Below are 24,150 nucleotides of genomic sequence, written 5' to 3'. Positions count from 1 at the left end.
GAATTATGAGGATTTCAGAAATTTAGTATGACTTAATGGTGCTAGTACAAGATATATGTGCATTGTATTGTCAAAAACAGCCCATATTTATGTAGCAGAAGCATTTTACTGTCCAATAAATAACTAAAGGTTTACATTTTAACAATTTTGTAAAACTGCTATATTTTGGGGCCAAAAAGGGGTCTTACTGAACCTACTCCTTTAAAAAGAAATGATTTTGTTATTCTTAATCTAGATTAGAAATGATTCATTATACGAAAAATATGGAACTAAATAAAGATTCATAGGCTAGAAAAATATCAAAATGTTTGTTTACTCTGGTACTGAAAAATAACTAACTACACTTTGAGTAATTACAATCACTACAATGTACCTGCATCCTGATCTGAAATCTGTAGATGGAACTGAATCCTGAGACACAGCTATACTTTGTTCAACGGAATTTAAATCATATCCACAAGAAGGAATTATGCACCATGGGACTCAGATCTAAATTTTACTCACCCACTGTTTTGTGGTCTTGTGTTATTGCTCCCTGGTATACAGATTCCTGCGTTCATTTTAAATTGTGAAACCTGAATCGACATTTGTATTTGCTAAGGATTACCAAATTTTATATGTTAACAAAGGTGATAATTGTTTACAATTCTATAATATTTAATTGTGATTTGCCTGTTGTTTATACATGTTTATCAATAGCAAATTCTAGAGATTGTTGGTGGTCCACTGGTTAAAGTATGTCATCTTCAGTCTGTCAACTATGAGCTTGAACCCACGCCATTTTGTTTTTCGATTTTAATTAACAAATAATGTCATTTTACCGCCGAAAGTCAGTGTTTTTGTCAGGGCTGTCTTATTTTTTTCCGGCAATATAAGAAAAAGCCAAGATTGATGAAAGTTACGGTCAACACCAACTAATATATGAACAATGTCATGAACTTTTTATCTTTTTTTTTCAGAAAAAAGAAGCTAAAGGATATTCTCAGAAGAAGAGCTTAGATTTTTTGGACATACTTTTATCAGCTAGAGATGAAAATAATCAAGGATTGACAGATTTAGAAATCAGAAATGAAGCTGATACATTTCTGTTTGAAGGTATTATTTTAAAATTTGGACGTTGATTGAAATTGAATATTCTATATTTATCATGCTTTTCAATATCAATCAGTAACATATAATAAACTAGCTAAATTATTAGAATTTATTATATACTTAGTAGTAAATACAGATAAATTGTATGTGTAATACAATCAATGGCAAGCGTGCTGTATCAGCCACCCGTGATGATATCGATATCAGCATGGTTGCAAAAGCTTTATCACACCTTTAATCTGTATGACATCACGTCATTGTTTGCAGTCACTGTTGCAAAGCATTTATCAAATCCATAATCTGTATGACGTCATGTCAAACCTACAATCTGTATGGCGTCATTTCAAACCTCCTTATCTGTATGACGTCATGTTACATAAAAAACATCTACTTGAGGTATATGTATATAATAAAGTGTATATGATATGGCTTTTCAATATCACACACCACATCAACCCTCAACCAATATAATCCCAAGAGCTCTCGGGTTGATACGGATGGGATATTGAAAAAGCCATATGATATTCTCTATATATTGTTCTGCATTGACAGAATATCTTGGTGTAAATTAGTTAAGAGATAACTGTATTGTATTTGAAACTTTAAGAACGTCCATCGGTAGTTTTACTGTCACAAATTTAGTTTACCTGGCAACGCGGAGCGGAGACAGGTAAATGGGTATTTGCGACAGTAAAATTACCGATGGACGTCTGCAAAGCTTCAAATACAATACAGTTATCTCTATTATAATGCAAAACAAGTTCATAATTAAATTTCAATCATTATTTTAGTGTAAAATCTTCATTAAAGAAAATTCCGCGAAAATATGTTATCTTATTTGGTCCCTACACTAGGTGACGTCATAGGTATGCTTCCGGCGTCAAACATAAACACCGGGCCTTTGCTGGCTTTTGTGCCGCTTCACTATGTAAAAAAATTTGATAAAAAGAAGATTTTTAGCTACAACAAGTGAGTTTTTTGGCTTATTATTGTAGAAATTACATGTCAATACATTCAGCAATTCAAAATGTCGGCTTCCTTAGTTACAGACAAGGAGATAGAGAATTTTACGCTAACTGTCATCCAATCAGAACCATTGATACAAAATAATTGCATTAGAAATACCGGTACACCCTTTCAGGCTAACTCTCTCAAGGTTTATCTAATACAGGTTTTAGTTTAAAAATTAAACATAGAAGTATCTATTCATTTTATGGTTAAAGTTAACTTTTATTTACAGTAATCAGCTTAAAAAATGTAATCAGTAAAAACTTTGATGGTTGTTACTTGCTATACTATTTTTTTAAATATTCAAGAATTGAAATATTTGTAATTTTGAAATCAAACAAGGATATTTTTATCAGCAAGCATTGCAATAAACAAAACTGATTCTAAGTTTATTCAGTACTTATATTTGTATTGATATTTACTTTGCATTGGGTCAGGAAGATATCTTTGTTCTATTAAGGTGGTACCTAACACTACAGGGAGATAATTCTGTAAAGTTAGCTAAACGTTTTAATTACATTGTGTTGTAAAAGGAATATTAAGCTTCTCAATGATCAAAATTGGTGGTTGTCAAATTGCTATATAACCAGTGTAAATTTTCTGACAAAACGGTTGGTTCAAAATTTTTTAAATTTTATTTTTTCGTTAAAGTGTCAAAGTAAATACTTTGACAAAATTTTATGAAAATTAAACGAGCCAAATTAATTTTAGTGAAAGTGTTGTATTCCACCTTAATCATCATGATCATCTCATGGTAACACGGTGTGTTAGAGGCATTGTTTCTGATCCATGTCACAGTCATTCCAAAAACATTAAAACTGTATTTGTTGCTTCTCTTCAAAGCACACCCACAGAAAGAACATATTTTTTACCAATCCACAGAAAAGAATGTGAAAGTTTTTAAAATTTATTTATGTAACAGAAATAGCTTGTGCCAACTAAAAGTTTGCATCAGGCTATTTCATCCTTAGTAGATAGTATAATTTTAGATTATAAAGCAGATTTCATTTTTCTTTATTTTTAAAGTTGATTGCACTTATTTGAGAGAGTCTTTATTCCATTTGAATCTATTTATATTTCTATACAGCATGTATCATCTAATATCATTCTTTGAAACAGGGCATGACACAACAGCTAGTGCTCTGTCATGGGCCTTATATTCCCTGGCAGAACATCCAGAGATACAGAAGAAATTACAGGCTGAAGTAGATGAGGTTCTAAAGGGAAGGGATTCAGATGAAATTCTATGGTTAGTTAAAATGGGCATTTCCAGCTAATTATTTAGACGTAAAAAAAGAAGATGTAGTATGATTGGCAATGAGACAACTTAAGTCAATATATAACATTAACTATTTTGGGATATAATTATCTGGATTAGTTAAAGGATAAGACATGAATAAATGTAAAATGCGTTCATGGGACAGATGATGCCCCTCCTTGATTAGCCTTGTGTATAAGTTTCATAATAATTGGTTGAGGCAAACTAAAGTTAGAGATCCGAAACTAAATTTTGAATGGACAATGGTAACTCTTAATGCCCCCTCTGACAAGACTTAGTCATGAAAAATATCAAGCACTGAAATGCAGAATTGCTGATGTCACTACAATAGGTCTTATATGGTGAACATAAAATCTTCTAGTAAAGGGGAACTTTCATTATTTTACCAAAGTTTGGATTCTTATGAGATCTGTATGCAATTAGAATTTGTTGAATTTTATAGTTTTTTTCTCTAACTGTATTCGATAAATCTAATATTCATAAAAAAATTATCAGACATACTCTAAAGTAATTTTGAAATTTTATTTCACAATTTGGCAAAAATGACAAGTGCTAGCAAATTCACAACAAGTTATGGACAATTTGTTAATTTATTTACAGGGAAGACCTACCAAAGCTGCAATACACTACTATGTGCTTGAAGGAAGCCATGAGGTTACACACCCCTGTACCTTTTATCCAGAGAGAATTGACAGAACCGATGGAGTTAGATGGACATGAAGCACCTGCAGGGACACAAATCAGTATTATGTTATATAATTGTCACCATAATCCACTCGTCTGGCCAAACTCTATGGTAGGTTTTGGTAAGAAAGGTTCCTGCAGGGACACAGATCAGTATTATGTTATATAATTGTCACCATAATCCACCCATCTGGCCAAACTCTATGGTAGGTTTTGGTTAGTGCTTGAAACTTCTGTAGATCACAGACTAGTTGGATTTTGTCATGCAATGGTCTGTTATAGCTTACTATATGGTATTAATTTTTCTTCTTCTCATTGTTGAAGGTAGTATAGTGCCCTAAAGTTGCTTACATCCTGATTTTGTTTCTTGCTAGATGAAGAAAAAAAAATTGTTATGAGGAAGGTCTCAAAAAGTAGATTAAAAAATTGAGGCCAATTTCAAAAATCTGTCAGAAAAATATAAATGGTTATAAAACTTTTGTAAGACATTTGATTTTATATCATATATATTTTTACTTACCAGTCAAGGAATATACATAAGGATTATCTCCCTTACAACGTTCTCATAACTCGCAACACCTGGATGATTTCAAACATCTATCTAACATTGATCATCCGGGTGAAGGCCTCCTCAGTTTATCTTTCGGCGGCAACAAAATAAGACGTTCTCACTTTGAGACTTCCTACTATAGTCTCGTCGTTGAAATTTTTATTTATGTACGTTTGATATTATCGTCCGTTCATATTGGACGATGGCGGAAGAGTATAGACACTCACTTGCTGACGCAAATGCTGAAAATTTAGATTCAGATAGTGCAGGTGAAACGCCAACGGGTGATTTTCTCGTGAAAAAAATGGCGAGGACAACAAAAGACTCTTCTTCAAAGAAAAAGAAACGTGTGTCAAAGACGGCTGAACTTGAGAATAAGTTAACCAGCATGGAGGACAGGTTTGATAAGAAAATAGATATGCTATTTGCAGTTTTGAACAAGTCATGTGCTACTACAGGTAGTTCGACTGTTGCAGAGAATTCTCAATCTGGTGGTTTAGCCACGCAGAGAGAACAAAGTTCGGATAACGTCCCAAGTACAGGGGAGCGTAGACCGGTAATTTCTTTGAATGCAAATCTTGATGAGGACTTGGGAAGTCCTAGAATTATTAGAAATATTGATTTTGACAATAGGTCAGAAATTTCTCTTCATATAGACAGTCGTGAAAAGGCTGATTTACTTGGTCTATGTTCATCAGAGGATGAATATTCTCGTGGCCTTGGTAGTCCTGTTAGTGTTTATTCTCAGGCTGGCAATAAATCTAGAAATGTTGAAAGATTTAGCCAATATCTACAAACTCAACCTACTATATTTAATAACAATGTTGAAAGTCAGTCAAATCAGAGACAAACAAGTAACATTGATAATAATAACAATAAAACTGTAGACAAGCAGTAAGATAATTTAAATTTATTGTCTAAGCTTTTCAAGGAAGATATTCCTTCAGAATCTTCTGATAATTCAGGTGGCTTGATCATTGATGAAGCGCAGGTTAGAATTCTAGAACGTTCCTGGAGAACTAAAAATCCAGAGAAACTTACTGCTTTTAAAGATGAATACCGTAGTTGTTTTCCGGTTAATGATAAATCTAAAAGCTTTTTACAAGTACCCAGTTTGGATGATTTATTAGAACCAATGATAAGAACTGTTCATGGTACAAATAGTGTTAAGTCATGGGACAAACACAAGCAATTGGTTACTCAACCTTTAAAACAGATAGAAAATCTAGCCTATCAAGGGCAGGTGGCTTCACGTATGGGTATTATATCAGTGTTGTATATGCAACAAACATTAGGAACCTTATTAGAGAGAGTTGAGAATGAAAATGTAAGTGATGAAACTTGTCAAATGGTGAAGGACTTGTTTGCAATTTCGACAAAGTCTCTTGATCAGGTAGGACGCACAGGGGCGTTTAACCATATGATACGCAGGAAAGCTGCAGCTACTGAGTCTGGTTTAAATAACTTGAAAGATATACAGGCTAAAGTGTTGTATTTACCTCTTTCGAATGAGGGTGTATTTGGTAAAGGTTTGGAAGACAAACTTGAGAAACGTAAAGAACAACGTGAGCAACTAGACGATCTCTTACCAGAGTATAAAAACAATAATAAGAGAAAGTTTGAATCAACTCAGGTGCGTCAAGATTGGCAAAATAAAGCTCCTAGATATAGTTCTAATAATAGTTCTACTCATGTTAATTATAACAATGCTAATTCAGCTGATAAACGCTCAGGTTTTAATTATAACAAATCTTCTGTGAGATCTGTTCCCAGGAAGTTCCAGAAAGACAATAAAGCTGATGACTTTGGGAAAAAGGATAAAGAAAAGAAAGCAGGTGGCAATTGGAATTCTTTTCGGATCCCAAAGAAAAACAGTAGCTGACTCAGAGTTGAAGGTAATAAGTTATCAGAATCAGGCCGAGATACCAGTTGGGGGTCGTCTAAGATTTTTTCGGGACAATTGGGAAAAAATAACAGACGATCAATGGGTCTTGTCAGTAATAACAGAGGGTTACAAACTAGAGTTTCTAGAAATGCCATTTTGGACAGGCATACGGAAAACCTCTGTGTCTTTAAAAGACTCGGATATTTTAATCCAAGAAATAAATACTCTTATAGAAAAAGACGCTATAGAACCTGTTCGCCAGCAAGATGCAGCAACAGGTTTCTACAGTACATTTTTTCTAGTCCCCAAAAAGAATGGGACAATGAGACCAGTAATAAATCTCAGACCCCTCAACAGGTATCTCAAGAAAATACATTTCAAAATGGACACTCTCACAAAAGTATTAAATCTAGTAAAAATAGGAGATTGGGCCATTTCTCTAGATCTAAGCGATGCTTATTTACACATTCCAATATTTCAGAAACATCGCAAATTTCTCAGATTTTCTGTTCAGAACCAGTGTTATCAGTGGAAAGTTCTTTGTTTCGGACCAACTTCTGCTCCGAGAGTCTTTACAAAAATGGTTTCGGTAGTAGCGGCTTTTCTGAGAACTCAAAATGTCAGACTAGCAGTCTATCTAGACGACTGGTTAGTAGTCAATCAAAACAAGGATCAATTATATCAAGATCGGAAGAAATGTCTCGATCTCCTAATGTCACTAGGTTTTCTTATCAACAGAGAAAAGTCAAGTCTAGTACCAACTCAAAACTTGATATACCTAGGGGGGCAGTTTCATTTGGACAAGGGACTTGTTTGCCCAACTCAGGAAAGAATAGACAAACTGAATATGGCAATATTAATTCTTTCATCAGGGAATGCAGTGTCAGCATTTCACTTCCTACAATTACTAGGCATAATGGCATCTTGCATAGAGTTAATTCCGAATGCACGCTTGTTCATGAGACCTATTCAACTACATCTTCTCTCATTTTGGAGACCAAGTTGTCAGGATCTGTCCATAAAGATCCCAGTTACACCACATCTGAAATCACATCTCAGTTGGTGGAAAAATTCAGCAAACACGCTGAGAGGCCAATATTTTCAACTGGCTCAGACTTCTGTCACAATAACGACAGATGCTTCCAAAACCGGGTATGGGGGTTTTATGAACAATCAAATTTTTCAAGGGGAATGGTCAGAAATGCAGAGCAAGAAACATATAAATTCCCTAGAATTGGAAGCAGTGTTTTTAACGCTGAAACACTTCCTAAATCAGTTGAAAGGTCAATATGTTCTGATAAGATCGGACAATACCACAGTGGTCCAATATATAAACAAACAAGGGGGGACGAAATCGCCCACTCTTTGCTACCAAACATGGGATTTATGGAATCTAGCAATTCAAAACAATATTCGATTGAAGGCTGCTCATATAACGGGAAAATTGAACATTTTAGCAGACCAACTCAGTCGAACCAAAATTCAACACACGGAATGGTCTCTGAACAAACTGGTGGTTCAAAATCTATTTCAAATTTGGGGGACTCCTCTCATAGATTTATTTGCCTCAATAGACAATCGTCAGACAGAAATTTTTTGTTCATGGATCCCACATCAGAAAGCTTTAGCTCTGGATGCTTTGACAATTTCATGGGAGAGAATGTATGCCTATGCTTATCCCCCAATCTGTCTGATCCCAAAAGTCTTGCAATATATGAGGCAGTACCAGTGTCAGATTTTGTTGATAGCTCCCCAATGGCCACGGAGACATTGGTACCTGGAGCTGCTTCAATTATTGATAGCAGTTCCCATCAGGATACCAGTTATTCCGGAATTGTTATGTCAACCGAAAACTCGGATTTATCATCCCAATCCACAAGTTTTCAATTTGACTGCATGGCTTCTATCAACGAACGGTTTACAACAGAAGGCTTTTCTAAAGGGGTTAGAGAGTTACTCTCCGCCTCATGGCGGAAAGGGACTCAAAAAGATTACTGCTCAAAATTCAAAAGGTTCAATAGCTGGTGTAGTACAAGGAAAATTGATCCCTATAAAATATCTTTAAGTCAGATAGCTGATTTTTTATCATATTTATTTGATAGTGGTTTGCAATACAGAACGATTGCAGGATATCGCTCAATGTTGTCCACAGTATTACCTCCTATAGATAATTTCCAAATTGGACAACATCCTAAAATAATTAGATTGATTAAAGGTGTTTTCAATACAAGACCTCCAGTTGCAAAACTATTACCTGAATGGGATTTGCACATAGTATTAAGAATGTTAGAAAATAGTCCTTTTGACAATGTTGAACAAATGAGTTTAAAAGATTTGACTTTAAAAACTGTATTCTTAACTGCCATTACTACTTTCAGGAGATGTAGCGATCTGCAGGCACTAAGAACGGATGAAGGCTCCATGAGAATACAGACTAAAGGAATTACGTTTATAAGACATGGCCTAGCCAAACAGGATAGGGAGAAACATTTTGGAGCAAAAATTTTCGTACCTACATACACTGAGAATACCTCTTTAGATCCACGGAAAAGTTTGTTACAATATTTAGATAAAACAAAACCGTTGCGAAAAAAATTACAGCAGGACCAAAGAGGGAAATTATTTTTAGCTTTATGTGAACCTCACAAGCCAGTTACCTCTCAGACAATTTCACATTGGATTGTTCAGATTATTAAACAGGCTTATTCTGACTCTGAATCTTCAGGGAAAGGGAAAATACATGCACATTCTACAAGAGCTATTGGTCCGACTTGGGCATTCTTTAAAGGAGCATCTATCAATTCGATCTTAGAATCTGCAGATTGGAGTTCAGAATCTACTTTTAGTAGATTTTATTTGCGTGAATTAGATGTAAATGTGTTACAGAAAATAGACTAAGTTGATATTTTCGGCGAGTTGCACAGCATGTTTTTGGTTATTCATTAAAATGTTATTTGTGGAAGCATTTTAAATGGTGGAAGTATTTTATATGTTTTTAACTATGAACTGCATTTGAACTTATGATGAAGTTGAAATGACAAAGAATCACAGAGAAGTTTTTCTGTTATTAGATGTGTTGTAGAAAGTCTCTTCAGGTGAGATAATTTATTTATAACACTCCTCCTAAGGTTCAGACTGCTTTGAAATCAGTAGTAATCCTTATGTATATTCCTTGACTGGTAAGTAAAAATATATATGATATAAAATTGAGAATTTGTTTTCAAGTTCTAATTTTATGAATTATTTTTACTTACCAGTCAAGGCTCCCACCACCTCCCCAGTTATAAATAATTTTCGGTATAGGGAATATTTTGTTCCCGCCGATAAACTGAGGAGGCCTTCACCCGGATGATCAATGTTAGATAGATGTTTGAAATCATCCAGGTGTTGCGAGTTATGAGAACGTTGTAAGGGAGATAATCCTTATGTATATTCCTTGACTGGTAAGTAAAAATAATTCATAAAATTAGAACTTGAAAACAAATTCTCAATTTTACTTTGACATGGTAAAAAATAGCTAACATTATACTAAAGGCATTATCAAAAACAAACAATGCCATGGCAAAAAGCAAAAGAAAATGACCAAAAGACAAACAAAAACAACATAAAAAAGTAAAGATTGATCAACACAAACCCCACCAAACACCAGAGGTGACCCCAGTTTCTCGGGAATGGCAAGCAGATGCTCTTTCAAATGGGACACTTGTTACTATATGTTGCTCATCATGCTCATGTAAGTACAAGTCAAGTTTTATTGGTATGTCACATTCGAGGACAAAATTGGAAAATAATTTAGGCTCAGACATCTCATGGTGGTGTCCATTATATTTTAACATATGAAAGCATGAATTTATTAGTTAACTTCATTTTTTGGGAAAAAAATAATATTTAACACATAGAATGTTTGAGTTACCTCCCTTACAACATATGTGTACAGACATTCATTTACCATGTAATGCACAATGTTTTCACTTTGGACTGAGTTGCACCCTGAAATATTAACTTAGAAGTAAAGTACTTTTCATTTTTAATAGTCGAAATTATTAACCAGTACATTTAAATAATAAAAAGATGTTTTCTTAGTCACATTTGCACATTGGTGGCCTTGTACTGTTGTCTGCTCTTTGTTCAGACTGTTGTCTCTTTGACACACTCCCCATTTCCATTCTCAATTTCAATTAATGTTTTACTGTGTTCTATGGTAATAAATGGATAGCAATAAAAAAAGTAATAGTGAATTATCAAGATATGTACATGTTAGACTGTTGACAATTATCACTCTGACATTTTAAGAAACTTAAGTTTATTTTAAAATTTATCAACTGTATATTTATTTACGGAGTGCTACTTACTTAAAAAGACTTTTAGACTATATTACCCTGAAAAGAGGGGTGTATCTATTAGAGGCAGCTAATACTAAGAAAAAAAGACAAAGACATGACACTAGCTTAGATAATATTTTGTCCATTTTACAAAGTATTTTACATCAAATTTTTCAGGACTATATACCAGAAAGATTTTCACCAGAGAATGTAGAGAAAAGAGATGCATATGCCTTTATACCATTCTCAGCAGGTCCAAGGTAACATTTGTATATTTATTTTCAAAAATTACCAAAAAAGGGGGGCTGTGTCTGTCAGGTGATAAAAATAGTTCATCTACTACAGAGCTCCATAGCCTGTCAACTCAAAGGTTTAGAGCCTGACCCATGGATTCTTGATGTAAAGCAGGTCGTTAACTGTGCAGTGTTGAACCTATAAAACAGAAGGATCTATTAGGGTCAAGGATTGTTAAAATGGTGTACAATCTTTGATACAGATGGAAATTTTCAAGGTGGATTTATGTTTGCTATTTTTCGTTATTAAGATTAAATTGCAAAAATGTTCCCTTGCATTAACAAATCTCTAGGGAGAGATCAGAAAATAGGGACTAGAAAAGCATGAAAATTAAACCCCAAATACTGGTAAGGCCAAAAAAATCACAAAATTTATAATCTCCATGTATAACTTTGCAAATTACAGAATGAAACATATTTTTGGAGAAATACTGCATATAAAATTAATTTCAAAATCTAAATTCTTTATTTTTGGTTAGCCACAAATCCTGTTGAAATTTTCTCACCATAACATAACAATTGGAAAAGGTTTGAATTTAAAATAGTTTAATCTTAAATGGATATAAATCTCAAAATACAAACACCTGCCACTGTATATAGGATACATTAAAAATGATTTAGTTTCACATTATTGTTTTAAACAACATTAGGAATATGCAGCCAGATGTTTGCACTCCTGTGTACAAGTGTTGATGGGTCATGGTCATATCAAAGCATTGACATTTGAGTACTGAGATTTTAATTACAAAGGTGAGGGTAATGGTAGGCCAATATTTGAGTCCTTTTCATTTTGAAAAAAAAAGTATTTCAAATTGTTCAAATGGTCACTATTCATTAAAATGTTAGATAGTATAACTAACATTTTTTAAATCAGTCTTATAAATTTTTTTTTAGGTCTTTCAACTTCTTGCATTCAATATAAAACTAAAAAAAAAAACTCAATGTCAGATCCTGTCATTAATGTTTATATATAAGCAATTGACGGTCTTATTAAATTTAACAATGTCATTTTATAGTCATGGGATTGCTGTCTCATTGATATTTGTATGCCCTATATCTGCTTTCCTTTTTTTTTTTTTTTTTTTTTTAGTTTTTGTAAAGTTACTTGTTAGAGGTTTATTTAATGCAGGCTTTTTGGTAAGGTTGTTGTCTCTTCAATGTAGAGATGTTTTATGTAGGATGCTTTAATACACCAACATATTTACATTGTTTAGAATTGCATGAATTGCATGAATTATATGTTTTTTTCGGTCAAAAACATCCACAATATCTTAATAAAAGTAATACATTTATTAACATACAAGCAAGAGGTTACCAATGCAATTAAAGACAAGAGATATACTTTACCACTAGAAGCATACAGAAGATACTTTTTTAAAAGAGTTTCATTGACCTTTTTGTTGGTAAAGATTAAAGATAGATTGTTTTTGTTGGTGCAGATTAAAGATAGATTGTTTTTGTTGGTACAGATTATAGATAGATTGTTTTTGTTGGTACGGATTATAGATAGATTGTTTTTGTTGGTACAGATTAAAGATAGATTGTTTTTGTTGGTACAGATTATAGATAGATTGTTTTTGTTGGTACAGATTATAGATAGATTGTTTCTGTTGGTGCAGATTATAGATAGATTGTTTCTGTTGGTACAGATTAAAGATAGATTGTTTTTGTTGGTACAGATTATAGATAGATTGTTTTTGTTGGTACAGATTAAAGATAGATTGTTTTTGTTGGTGCAGATTAAAGATAGATTGTTTTTGTTGGTACAGATTATAGATAGATTGTTTTTGTTGGTACAGATTATAGATAGATTGTTTTGTTGGTACAGATTAAAGATAGATTGTTTTTGTTGGTACAGATTAAAGATAGATTGTTTTTGTTGGTACAGATTATAGATAGATTGTTTTTGTTGGTACAGATTATAGATAGATTGTTTTTGTAGGTACAGATTATAGATAGATTGTTTTTGTAGGTACAGATTAAAGATAGATTGATTGTTTTTGTTGGTACAGATTAAAGATAGATTGTTTTTGTTGGTACAGATTAAAGATAGATTGTTTTTGTTGGTACAGATTAAAGATAGATTGTTTTTGTTGGTACAGATTAAAGATAGATTGTTGTTTCTGTTGGTACAGATTATAGATAGATTGTTTTTGTTGGTACAGATTATAGATAGATTGTTTTTGTTGGTACAGATTAAAGATAGATTGTTTTTGTTGGTGCAGATTATAGATAGATTGTTTTTGTTGGTACAGATTAAAGATAGATTGTTTTTGTTGGTACAGATTAAAGATAGATTGTTTTTGTTGGTGCAGATTAAAGATAGATTGTTTTTGTTGGTGCAGATTAAAGATAGATTGTTTTTGTTGGTACAGATTACAGATAGATTGTTTTTGTTGGTACAGATTACAGATAGATTGTTTTTGTTGGTACAGATTAAAGATAGATTGTTTTTGTTGGTACAGATTAAAGATAGATTGTTTTTGTTGGTACAGATTAAAGATAGATTGTTTTTGTAGGTACAGATTAAAGATAGATTGTTTTTGTAGGTACAGATTAAAGATAGATTGTTTTTGTTGGTACAGATTAAAGATAGATTGTTTTTGTTGGTACAGATTAAAGATAGATTGTTTTTGTAGGTACAGATTAAAGATAGATTGTTTTTGTTGGTACAGATTAAAGATAGATTGTTTTTGTTGGTACAGATTAAAGATAGATTGTTTTTGTTGGTACAGATTATAGATAGATTGCTGGTGTTTAACACCACTTTAAGCTACCTTGGCTATTTTTGCCATTTGTATGCCCCTGAAGTCCTATCAACTTGAAAGTTAGTACACATGTTCTGTTTGATATGATCTTTCTAATTTTAATGCCAAATTGGAGATTTTATCCCATTTTCACGGTTCACTGAACATAGAAAATGATAGTGCGGATGGGGCATTCGTGTATTTGGGAAACATTCTTGTTTATATAAGTGGTTGCAGCAGAAGTGGACAACCAATCTTAGGTAGAAACTTGTCAATCTTGTCAATAAAGATTTTAGTCAAACACACCTGGCCATGAACAGGGTTTAAACTCACAACTTTATAGTTGACAGGCTATTGGTCACTGCAGACGAACAATTAAGACTACTAGGTCATCTATTAAAGTTCCCCTCAGATAATAAATATTCAATGACAAAGTACCGTATAGTGGGTTATTTTCGCATATTTTCGTTATTTTTGCGAATAGAACAAAATCGCCAAAATAAATTCTGCCAATTTTAATGGCACATGCAAAGGAGTTGATAAAAGTTTCGAATCCGTCAAAATAATAACCGCAAAAATATTTCCTATACTTTATTCAATGAAAATCGCGAAATTTTACACCCGCTAAAATAACCCGCTATATGGTATATTAACAGATTTTTTGACAAGAATGTCATTACCTATATGTATGTGTGTGTTTCTAAGCATCATAGAATACTGTAAATTCAGAGTGAGCCCTTATTAAGGGAGTTCGCTTCTCAGTTTCAAAGTAATTAACTTTTCAAAACACTAGTTAATATAGTTAGGGGATTAATAAAGGTGTCCAAAGGGCAAAAAAATACATAGGTCACCGTGCTTGTTTTCGAAATATAAGCCATTGAAATTTTGGCAGGAAAATATTCTCTCTTGACTTTTCATAGCTTTATCATTGACAAGTTGAAGTTCTCAAAAACTGTTAAAAAGTAATTAAAATTTTATAAGACTTTTACAGATGGCTTATCATTATACATGTAAAAGATTTACAAAGAGAAAAATGGGGGTTATCGGGCAAATTTGTTCAAGGCATTCAAATGGATAAAACCAGAGGATTCTGAAAATATGACAGAAAATCTTAAAGATGACAAGCCAGCTTCCTTAATGATTTTTTTGAGTGAAAATGGGTAATTAATCATTGCCAATTTAGGAAAATCTAATTATTTTTCATTCCGATATACTTTTTATGTATCAGAATGTGAGTTCTTATTATTGTGATACTAACCAAGTCACATTATTCCCTATAATAAAAGCCACTCAATAATTTCTGAATTTACAATATGCTGTATTTCCTTTCAGCTTAAGCAAAACGTATCTTTTAACCTTTTGATAGAGGTTACTCCTGACAGAATTACGTGCATTTATTAGGGGTCTCATTGGGGGGTGGGGGTTCTGATCCCGGATCCCGCTTACTGTTTTGTCAGATTCCCGTATCCCGCTTACACTATGTACGTAAGCAATTCTCATTTTTTTTGTCATTTCCCGGGTCCTGCTAGACCTCATTTCCCGTTTTCCCGACACAATAATTTGACTTTCACGTGTCACACTTACAAAAAATCGGCAATCCCGCGTCACGCTTAGACCCCAATGACACCCACTTTATTATTGTGATTTTGTCACTTTAGATCTCCAATACATTTAATGAGAAAAATCATGTTTAAAACTTATAAAAAATCATTTTAAATTTCAATTTGCAAGTTTAAATTATTGCGATTTCAATTCTGTGGCATTTTTCGCAGCTATGAAAACATCTCAATAATTTCTGAATTTACAGTATAGAATATGGTGTATCTCTTTTCAGCTTAAGCAAAATGTATCTTTTAACCTTTTAATAGAGCTTGCACCTGACAAATCATAACTTTTTAGCAGTTAATTAAGTTGGAATTGCTTTCGGGTAATAAAATTAGACAAATTAGGTACCAGTTGTTTAAACTACTTAAATTTTATAACTAACATATCTTCACAATTTTAATACTTTAAAACATATGGCATGCTTGGTTTTAATTCTTTTATTTTCTACAATTCTTCAACAAAGTGTGTTTTCAACAAGAAATATTTGCTATTTTTTACACCTTTGCTCATCAAAAGTTGAAAATTAGTTTGAAGTATGGCATATAAATGTGTTTTATATAACATTTTAACACCAGTTACAACTTATTAACCCACAAATTTATTATGTATTAATCCATAAATCATTTTATGGTGGCTTCAAGGATTTTGAGGTTACCATCGCTTACAGCTTAAGTAATTAATAACAGCATTTGGAGAACATTTTAAGATTGACTTCAAATGAAAATGGTCTTCAAATATTTAAGTTTATCAGGAAATGTACATTTTACTCTGGGTGGTGTAAAAATGGTATAAAAATCATAAGTCTTTCGGTGTAAATGAAAAGTCAGGGAATATACGGTCTTTGTATAGTTCTTAGACTCCTTGTCTCAGGTAAAAGATGGGTACTGTAGAAACATTAATTTTCGTGGGGTTAAAATTTCGTGGTTATGTCTCTCTGTAAGATTTCATGGGGATTTAATTTCGTGGTTTCCTTAAACTGGAAGTGGTTTTATATGGAAGTTAAATTTTCGTGGGGGTTTTAATTTCGTGGATATATTCTTTCCACGAAATAAACGAAATTAAATCCTCCACGAAAATTTCTGCTTTTACAGTATTTAGTTGAACCAACTTGAAACCTTCAAATGCTTGAACTTGTATTAATTGCATATCTGATTTTTAGAAAGCAACCATAGAACCTCAAATGCTTTTATAAGTTACATTCCTTGTATAGCTTTTGCTTCTTGAATATAAGGTCCATTATGAGACAATTTAAAAAAAAAAGTCAGGGACTAAATTCATTTGCCTGAGTTTTGGATTTAAAGTTGATTTAATCATGTATTCTATTGAATTAAATATGTGACACTTGTTTTTTTCACTTTTTAGCTCACCTGACCTGAAAGGTCAAGTGAGCTTTTCTCATCACTTGTCGTCCGTCGTCCGGTGTCCGTCGTCCGTAAACTTTTACAAAAATCTTCTCCTCTGAAACTACTGTGCCAAATTAACCAAACTTGGCCACAATCATCTTTGGAGTATATAGTTTAAAAAATGTGTCCGATGACCTGGCCATCAAACCAAGATGGCCGTCATGGCTAAAAATAGAACACAGGGGTAAAATGTATATTTTGGCTTATATCTTTAAAACCAAAGCATTTAGAGCAAATCTGTCATGGGGGTTAAATTGTTGATCAGGTCAAGATCTATCTGCCCTGAAATTTTCAGACGAATCGGACAACCTGTTGTTGGGTTGCTGCACCTGAATTGGTAATTTTAAGGAAATTTTGCAGTTTTTGGTAATTATCTTGAATAATATTAAAGATAGAGATAAACTGTAAACAGCAATAATGTTCAGCAAAATTAGACCTACAAATAAGTCAACATGACCAAAATTGTCAGTCAACCCCTTAAGGAGTAATTGCCCTTTATAGTCAATTTTAACAACTTTATCGTCATTTTTTGTAACTTGTACAAAAGTCTTCTTCTCTGAAACTACTGGGCCAAATTTGAACTTACTTGGCCACAATCATAATTGTGATATATAGTTTAAAAAATATGTCCGATGACCCTGCCTACCAAACAGAATGGCCGGCATGGCTAAAATTAGAACATAGTGGAAAAATGCAGTTTTTGCTTTATATCTTTGAAACTAAGACATTTAGGACAAATTTTTCAAGATTTAAATGTCCATCAGAATAAGATCTATCCCCTCACAAATTTTCTGATGAATACTACAACCCGTTGTTGGTAATTTTAAGGAAATTTTGCAGTTTTTGGTTCTTATCTTGAATACTATCATAGATAGAGATAAATTGTAAACAGCAATAATGTTCAGCAAAGTAAGATCTACAAATAAGTCAGAATGACCAAAATTGTCAGAGAACCCCTTAAGGAGTTATTGTCCCTTATAGTCAATATTGAACAACTTTTCGTCATTTTTGTAACTTGTAAAAAAATGTTCTTTTCTAAAACTATAGGCCAAATTGAACAAACTTGGCCACAATCATTTCTAGGGTATCTATTTTAAAAAAGTGTCTAATGACCCCACCTACCAACCAAGATGGCTGACATCAGTAAATAAGGTAACAGGTGAGCGACACAGGCTCTTGAGAGCCTCTAGTTTACACTTTTTATGCCACATTTGTTTTTTTTAAAATGATTGTCACTCGTAAAAACAATGTTTACATGTACTCAATATTTGATAAAATTGATTTTCAAATCCTTTTGACCCCTTAAAAAATTATATGGGTTTATCTTTTTGGTAAGTAAACCACGAAGTTATTCAATTGCAACTCGTTATAGAAAATAGCCTAGTGCTTGTTGAGATTTGTCCCTTTGTTCTGGCATGGCAAGGCATTCAATCTTGTTATACCAGCTGAGGAACACAGTACTTCTTTTTAACAAATGATTATTGCTTTACGTTTTTTTTCTTTTTCTTTTTCAGAAACTGTATTGGACAACAGTTTGCTCTACATGAAATGAAAACAGTTCTTGCCAAAATATTTAGAAGGTTAGTCAACAATATGTTTTGGTCTCTGCATTTTAGATACTTTGTTTAAGTTAAAAAAAAATCAGGTTTTTAACTAAATGCACTAGTAAACCTTGCCAAATAACTGAGAAAAAAATGTGTTAAAAAAAGGTGTTTACAAATTTATAGAACATTACGTTGAATTCTTATGGTTAAATCTGACGATATCTGAACATAAATCAGGCACATTTTTATAATTTATAAGGTAATAAAGTAGAAATATATGATATACAGATGTTCAGACTTGTAAAATCCTGCCCCTTTAATTGTAAAATACTAAGTTGTTTTGTAGATAGCAATGATTTGCAAGTGATAAAATTATAACGATGTGCTTCAAATTAAAAATGAGTACCGCTATTGCTTAACTGATTATTAATTTTAGAAATATTTAACTACTGATGGGAGATAATTTGAATAAATAGATCGTAAAGAATGACATACAACAATGTTATCTTGAAATGAACGGGATAAATGTTTGATTATCTCCCTTTTGCACATTACAAGTACCAACAACTTATATTTATCGTCATGTGCTGAACTGTGAGAAGTGTCCACTTATTGTAATGTTCATATTAACGTGCCTCCAATACTTAACCATACCATAACACTAATTTCTAGATGCATCTTAACATTGTACCGGACCACCTTATACCATTGTGGTATCTGGCTGTTTTATCTTAAAAAATACAAAATATACGCCATAATTGCTTATGAGTATAATAAGTAATTGTAATTTATTTGAAGAATTTTAAATGTTATTTGCAGGAATCATTGGTAACATTGTTTTTCTTGAAAAATACCAAATATACGCCATAATTAATTATGATTAAAAATTAATTGAAATTTATTTGAAGAATTTATATGTAATTTTAATACAGGAGTTATTGTTCAGACTTATGGAATTAAAATACTTAACACTGAAGAGAGATTATGTTTTCAACTACTGAAATTGTTGTAAGAAAGATCTCAACACTGCAAAAATTATTGTCTTTCATCCTGGTCTTCTTTTAAACAATATATATATATATATATATATATATATATATATATATATATATATATATATATATATATATATATATATATATATATAGAGCAAAGTCATTTATAGGATGTAGTTTTAAATTTTGGTATTTTAAGAAGAGAGATATAGATTCCAACACTGCAGCAAGTGTTTTACAATATTTCTCCATTTGAGAAAGTTAAGTTTTAATGTTCAAATAGGGAGGCTTGCCAAGCTTTTTAAATAATTAAAATTTAACTGTTAAGGGTGGAGAAATATGGTAACATAGGAGTTATAGTATTGGAATATGTTTCTTTAATGATTTTTATTCTTCCTTTTTCAAAGATTTGTAGACAGTTGTGATCTTTATATGTGACATCATCAGGCATGGTTGCCTTTTTAGCTCACCTGGCCCAAAGGGCCAAGTGAGCTTTTCCCCATCACTTGGCGTCCGGTGTCCGTCGTCGTCGTCCGTCGTCATTAACTTTTACAAAAATCTTCTCCTCTGAAACTACTAGGCCAAATTTAACCAAACTTGGCCACAATCATCATTGGGGTATCTAGTTTAATGTGTGGCGTGACCCCGCCAACCAACCAAGATGGCTGCCATGGCTAAAAATAGAACATAGTGGTAAAATGCAGTTTTTGGGTTATAACTCAAAATCCAAAAGCATTTAGAGCAAATCTGACATGGGATAAAATTGTTTATCAGGTCAAGATCTCTCTGCCCTGAAATTTTCAGATGAATCGGACAACCGGTTATTGGGTTGCTGCCCCTGAATTGGTAATTTTAAGGAAATTTTGCTGTTTTTGGTTATTATCTTGAATGTTATTACAGATAGAGATAAACTGTAAACAGCAATAATGTTCAAAAAAGTAAGATTTACAAATAAGTCAACATGACCGAAATGGTCAGTTGACCCCTTTAGGAGTTATTGCCCTTTATAGTCAATTTTTAACCATTTTTCGTAAATCTTAGTAATCTATTACAAAAATCTTCTCCTCTGAAACTACTGGGCCAAATTAATCCAAACTTGGCCACAATCATCTTTTGGGTATCTAGTTTAAAAAATGTGTGGCGTGACCCGGCCAACCAACCAAGATGGCTGCCATGGCTAAAAATAGAACATAGTGGTGAAATGTAGATTTTGACTTATATCTCTGAAACCAAAGCATTTAGAGCAAATCTGACGGAATTAAATTAATTATCAGGTCAAGATCTATCTGCCCTGAAATTTTCAGACAAATCGGACAACCTGTTGTTGGGTTGCTGCCCCCGAATTAGTAATTTTAAGGAAAATTTGCAGATTTTGGTTATCTTGAATATTATTATAGATAGAGATAAACTGTAAACAGCAATAATGTTCAGCAAAATAAGATCTACAAATAAGTCAACAAGACCAAAATTGTCAATTGACCCCTTAAGGAGTTATTGCTCTTTATAGTCAATTGTTAACAATTTTCATAAATTTTTGTTAATTTTTGTAAATTTTTAGGAAATATTTTCCACTGTAATTACTGGGCCAAGTTCATTATAGATAGAGATAATTGTAGCAACAAGAATATTCAGTAAAGAAAGATCTACAAACACATCACCATCACCAAAACTTTTTTCATGAATTTATCTGTGTTTATTGTTAATATGCACATAGACCAAGGTGAGCGACACAGGCTCTTGAGAGCCTTTAGTTTAATGACATCACAATAGGAAACTCAGAAGAAACTAAAAAAATACGACATCATAATTAAATTTCGACCAATCATTTGCAGAGAACAGATATTTCACTAGCGAGGATAAATATTTCTCTCACACCGATCAAGAAATTTGAAAAAAACTCAAAAATTAGAGAATGATATTTTTATATTTGCAGATTCTCATTAGAATTAGACCCTACCCACAAGGTGGAGAAATATGAAACATTGGTTATGAGGTCACAGACTGGTATTAAGATGAAGGCATATAGAAGATAATTATCATTCAAATATTCAAGTCTACGAACAACTTTCTACCTCTTTTTAGAGAGGTTGCATTATCAACATAGTTGAATAGATGAAAGTTTTACTTACTATATTTATATTTTTATACTGTTAATTGTGTTCTTTTTTAAAACTTTAATAGACCAGTTTCGAGTTCGTTTCATTTCTGTAAAAAAAACTTTGGTTTTAGTGAACATCATTTGTGAATTAGGAGCATCGTCAATTACTTCCCATGTTGAGCGAGCGGTGAGCAGTAGAAAAAATATGATGCTATTTTGCATGAATCATTCCTCAAATTGAATTCTTATATTTGATATGCAGCACTGTTGTCATTAGGGAATTATGATTTTAGAAGTACCTACGAAACAAACATTATTTCTACTTAATCCTGCATAATGCCGATCACAAAGACGCTTGATGTACTATAACAGTGCAGGCATACTGGTGATGATGATGACTGACCCCTCTATCTGGTACATAATGTCATAAAGGCACAAACTTTTCCGGTGAAGGACATTACTCGAAAGTGGTCTATATGCATTATCAAAATACGTTTTTTTTATTATTGGTTTAATGAGAAGTGGAAGCATGTTTAATTGTGAGAAGAGAAATTAATATTTTTTATGTTCTCAATGATTCCTCAACCCAACAAAAAGTAAATTAATATTTTTTATGTTTTTTTCGTTCCTCAACCAAACACAATGTAAAGAATCCTTAATCAACAACACTTAAGCTAGTACATAAAAAACAAAAACACCCTATTATTATTGGTTCAGCTTGCCAGGTGTGCAGCACACTTTATTAGATTTATTTAACAAAATAGTCTGTCACAAATGATATCTGCACTAGGGGCTACCATGTTGAAAATCTGCAAACTGGTACAGTCAGTATACAAATAAAAGGAAAAAAATACATATTCTTCATACTAGTATTTATGAATGGGAGGGTAGGCTTGTTAGTTGAGCTTTGGGTGGTTATTTGAATTTGTACAAACCAACTTAAAATCTATAATTTAACATTTAACAGTTACAGCTTCATTTCTCACTAATAATTAAAAAAATAATAATATATACACTTGAATGGTTGCAAGAATAAGATAATAGTATTTATATATGCAAATATATTTTTATACATCAGGGAATTATTACATTTGTACTATGTTAATGTATATGCACATTTTTGTCAATAATTGAAATGTCTATAGTTTTGTTACATAATTAATTAAACATAATTCTGTATTAATTTTAAAAAATGTTTTTGTTAAGTTTGGTTCATATTATGATATAATCAAATAATGTTTGAATTGATTTTTATGATTTTAATTTTATAATATGAGGCAGGTGCTACCTGTAAAAGGCTTATTATTTTATTGATACTTTTCAGTAATCAGATATATACTGGAAATTGTGTGCTATACAACATTGCAGTCACCCTCAAAAGCACAAATGCATAAGTGCAACTGATGCCAAAAAAGTCAATGGTTTTTAATGGATTAATAAGTATTGATTTTCTTTTTTTTGAATTTCTTACTGCAATGAGGACTCTTTCCTTTATAAATATTACTACAAGATGCATAAGAAATCACTGCAAGGGTTGAAACAAGGATATTTTTTTTTTAATTTCATGGGCAGCAAGTTGTCTGAGCATGGGTCTAGAAGATACAGATTGATAACAGTCTCCGAATTCAGTTATTTTCTCAAAAATTGACGTTTTCTGTGGAAAAAAGATTGTTTCAAAGACAAAATTAGGAAGGAAAAAAAACCACTAAAGTATACGTCATATCACAAATATGACTTTGTATGGTTTCAGATGAGACTCAGCTCAATAAAAATGGTCTCTGCCTTTAGTAGTATAGATGATTTGAGAAGAGTTCTTCATTTTTATTAGTTGCCACCAGACACAAAAAAAAAACAACAACTAAAAAACCTACAGACCAACAGAAAACATGCACATTTTCATATGCAAGTCAATAACTAATGTACTATGGTATTTGGGTATGCCATTTTTCATTTAATCATCCAAACTGTAATATGAATTTGAGATAAAGCTTATATATTTAATCAAATTGTTTTACAAATTTTTGTAGCATAGCCATGACGTCACTAATGTTCCTTCATAACTTAACCCTGATTGTTATTGATAATGTACAATTTATTGTTTTGAAATGATGTAGTTGCTACTCAGTGAAAATTGTTTGATGATTATATGAAATAAAGTTTCATTTGTTTGTATGTTTGTTAAACTATTGCCACTTTGCCACATGCCACAACTTTGTGGCAATCAATGCATAAACCAGTTTGAAAAAAAAAAAATTCCGGTAAATAACAAAATGTGTCATGTTTTAGTTGATCTACAGCCATTTGTCACTGCTGTACATTGATGTGTTCATATTGAAAAACTAAGGCTTTTCTACTTCAGGAATAGATTACTTTAGCTGTATTTGGTAAAACTTTTAGGAATTTTGGTCCTCAATGCTCTTCAACTTTGTTCTTTATTTGGACTTTTAAACATTTTTTGATTCGAACGTCACTGATGAGTCTTATGTAGACGAAATGTTCGTCTGGCGTAAATATAAAATTTTAATCCTGATATCTATGATGAGTTTATTTAATCAGATCAAGAGTTAATTCTAAAACTCGAAGGTGAAATATTTGAATGATCTGTATTAATAATGTATTAATTTCCAGTGGCAAATATAACATGC

At 32.3% G+C, this 24,150-nt stretch overlaps 1 protein-coding gene across 2 annotated transcripts in view; it reads left to right on the top strand.

Moving 5' to 3' along the window:
* The window catches only part of LOC143075493 (ultra-long-chain fatty acid omega-hydroxylase-like), a 30,156-nt gene extending 6,481 nt beyond the window's left edge, over positions 1-23,675 (top strand). For both annotated transcript variants that reach the window (XM_076250922.1, XM_076250923.1), the window contains exons 7-12: positions 960-1,095; positions 3,220-3,349; positions 3,980-4,175; positions 10,998-11,080; positions 18,383-18,448; positions 21,341-23,675. In XM_076250922.1, the coding sequence (XP_076107037.1) occupies positions 960-1,095; positions 3,220-3,349; positions 3,980-4,175; positions 10,998-11,080; positions 18,383-18,448; positions 21,341-21,440 (711 nt within the window). In that variant the 3' untranslated portion in view covers positions 21,441-23,675. The remainder of the gene's footprint in view (positions 1-959; positions 1,096-3,219; positions 3,350-3,979; positions 4,176-10,997; positions 11,081-18,382; positions 18,449-21,340) is intronic.
* The last annotated feature ends 475 nt before the right edge of the window (positions 23,676-24,150 follow it).

The sequence above is a fragment of the Mytilus galloprovincialis genome, chromosome 5, assembly GCF_965363235.1.
Source record: "Mytilus galloprovincialis chromosome 5, xbMytGall1.hap1.1, whole genome shotgun sequence".
In the NCBI taxonomy this organism is placed as follows: domain Eukaryota; kingdom Metazoa; phylum Mollusca; class Bivalvia; order Mytilida; family Mytilidae; genus Mytilus; species Mytilus galloprovincialis.
Note: the sequence above shows the minus strand (reverse complement) of the source record. Positions and strands in the feature narration are given on the sequence as shown.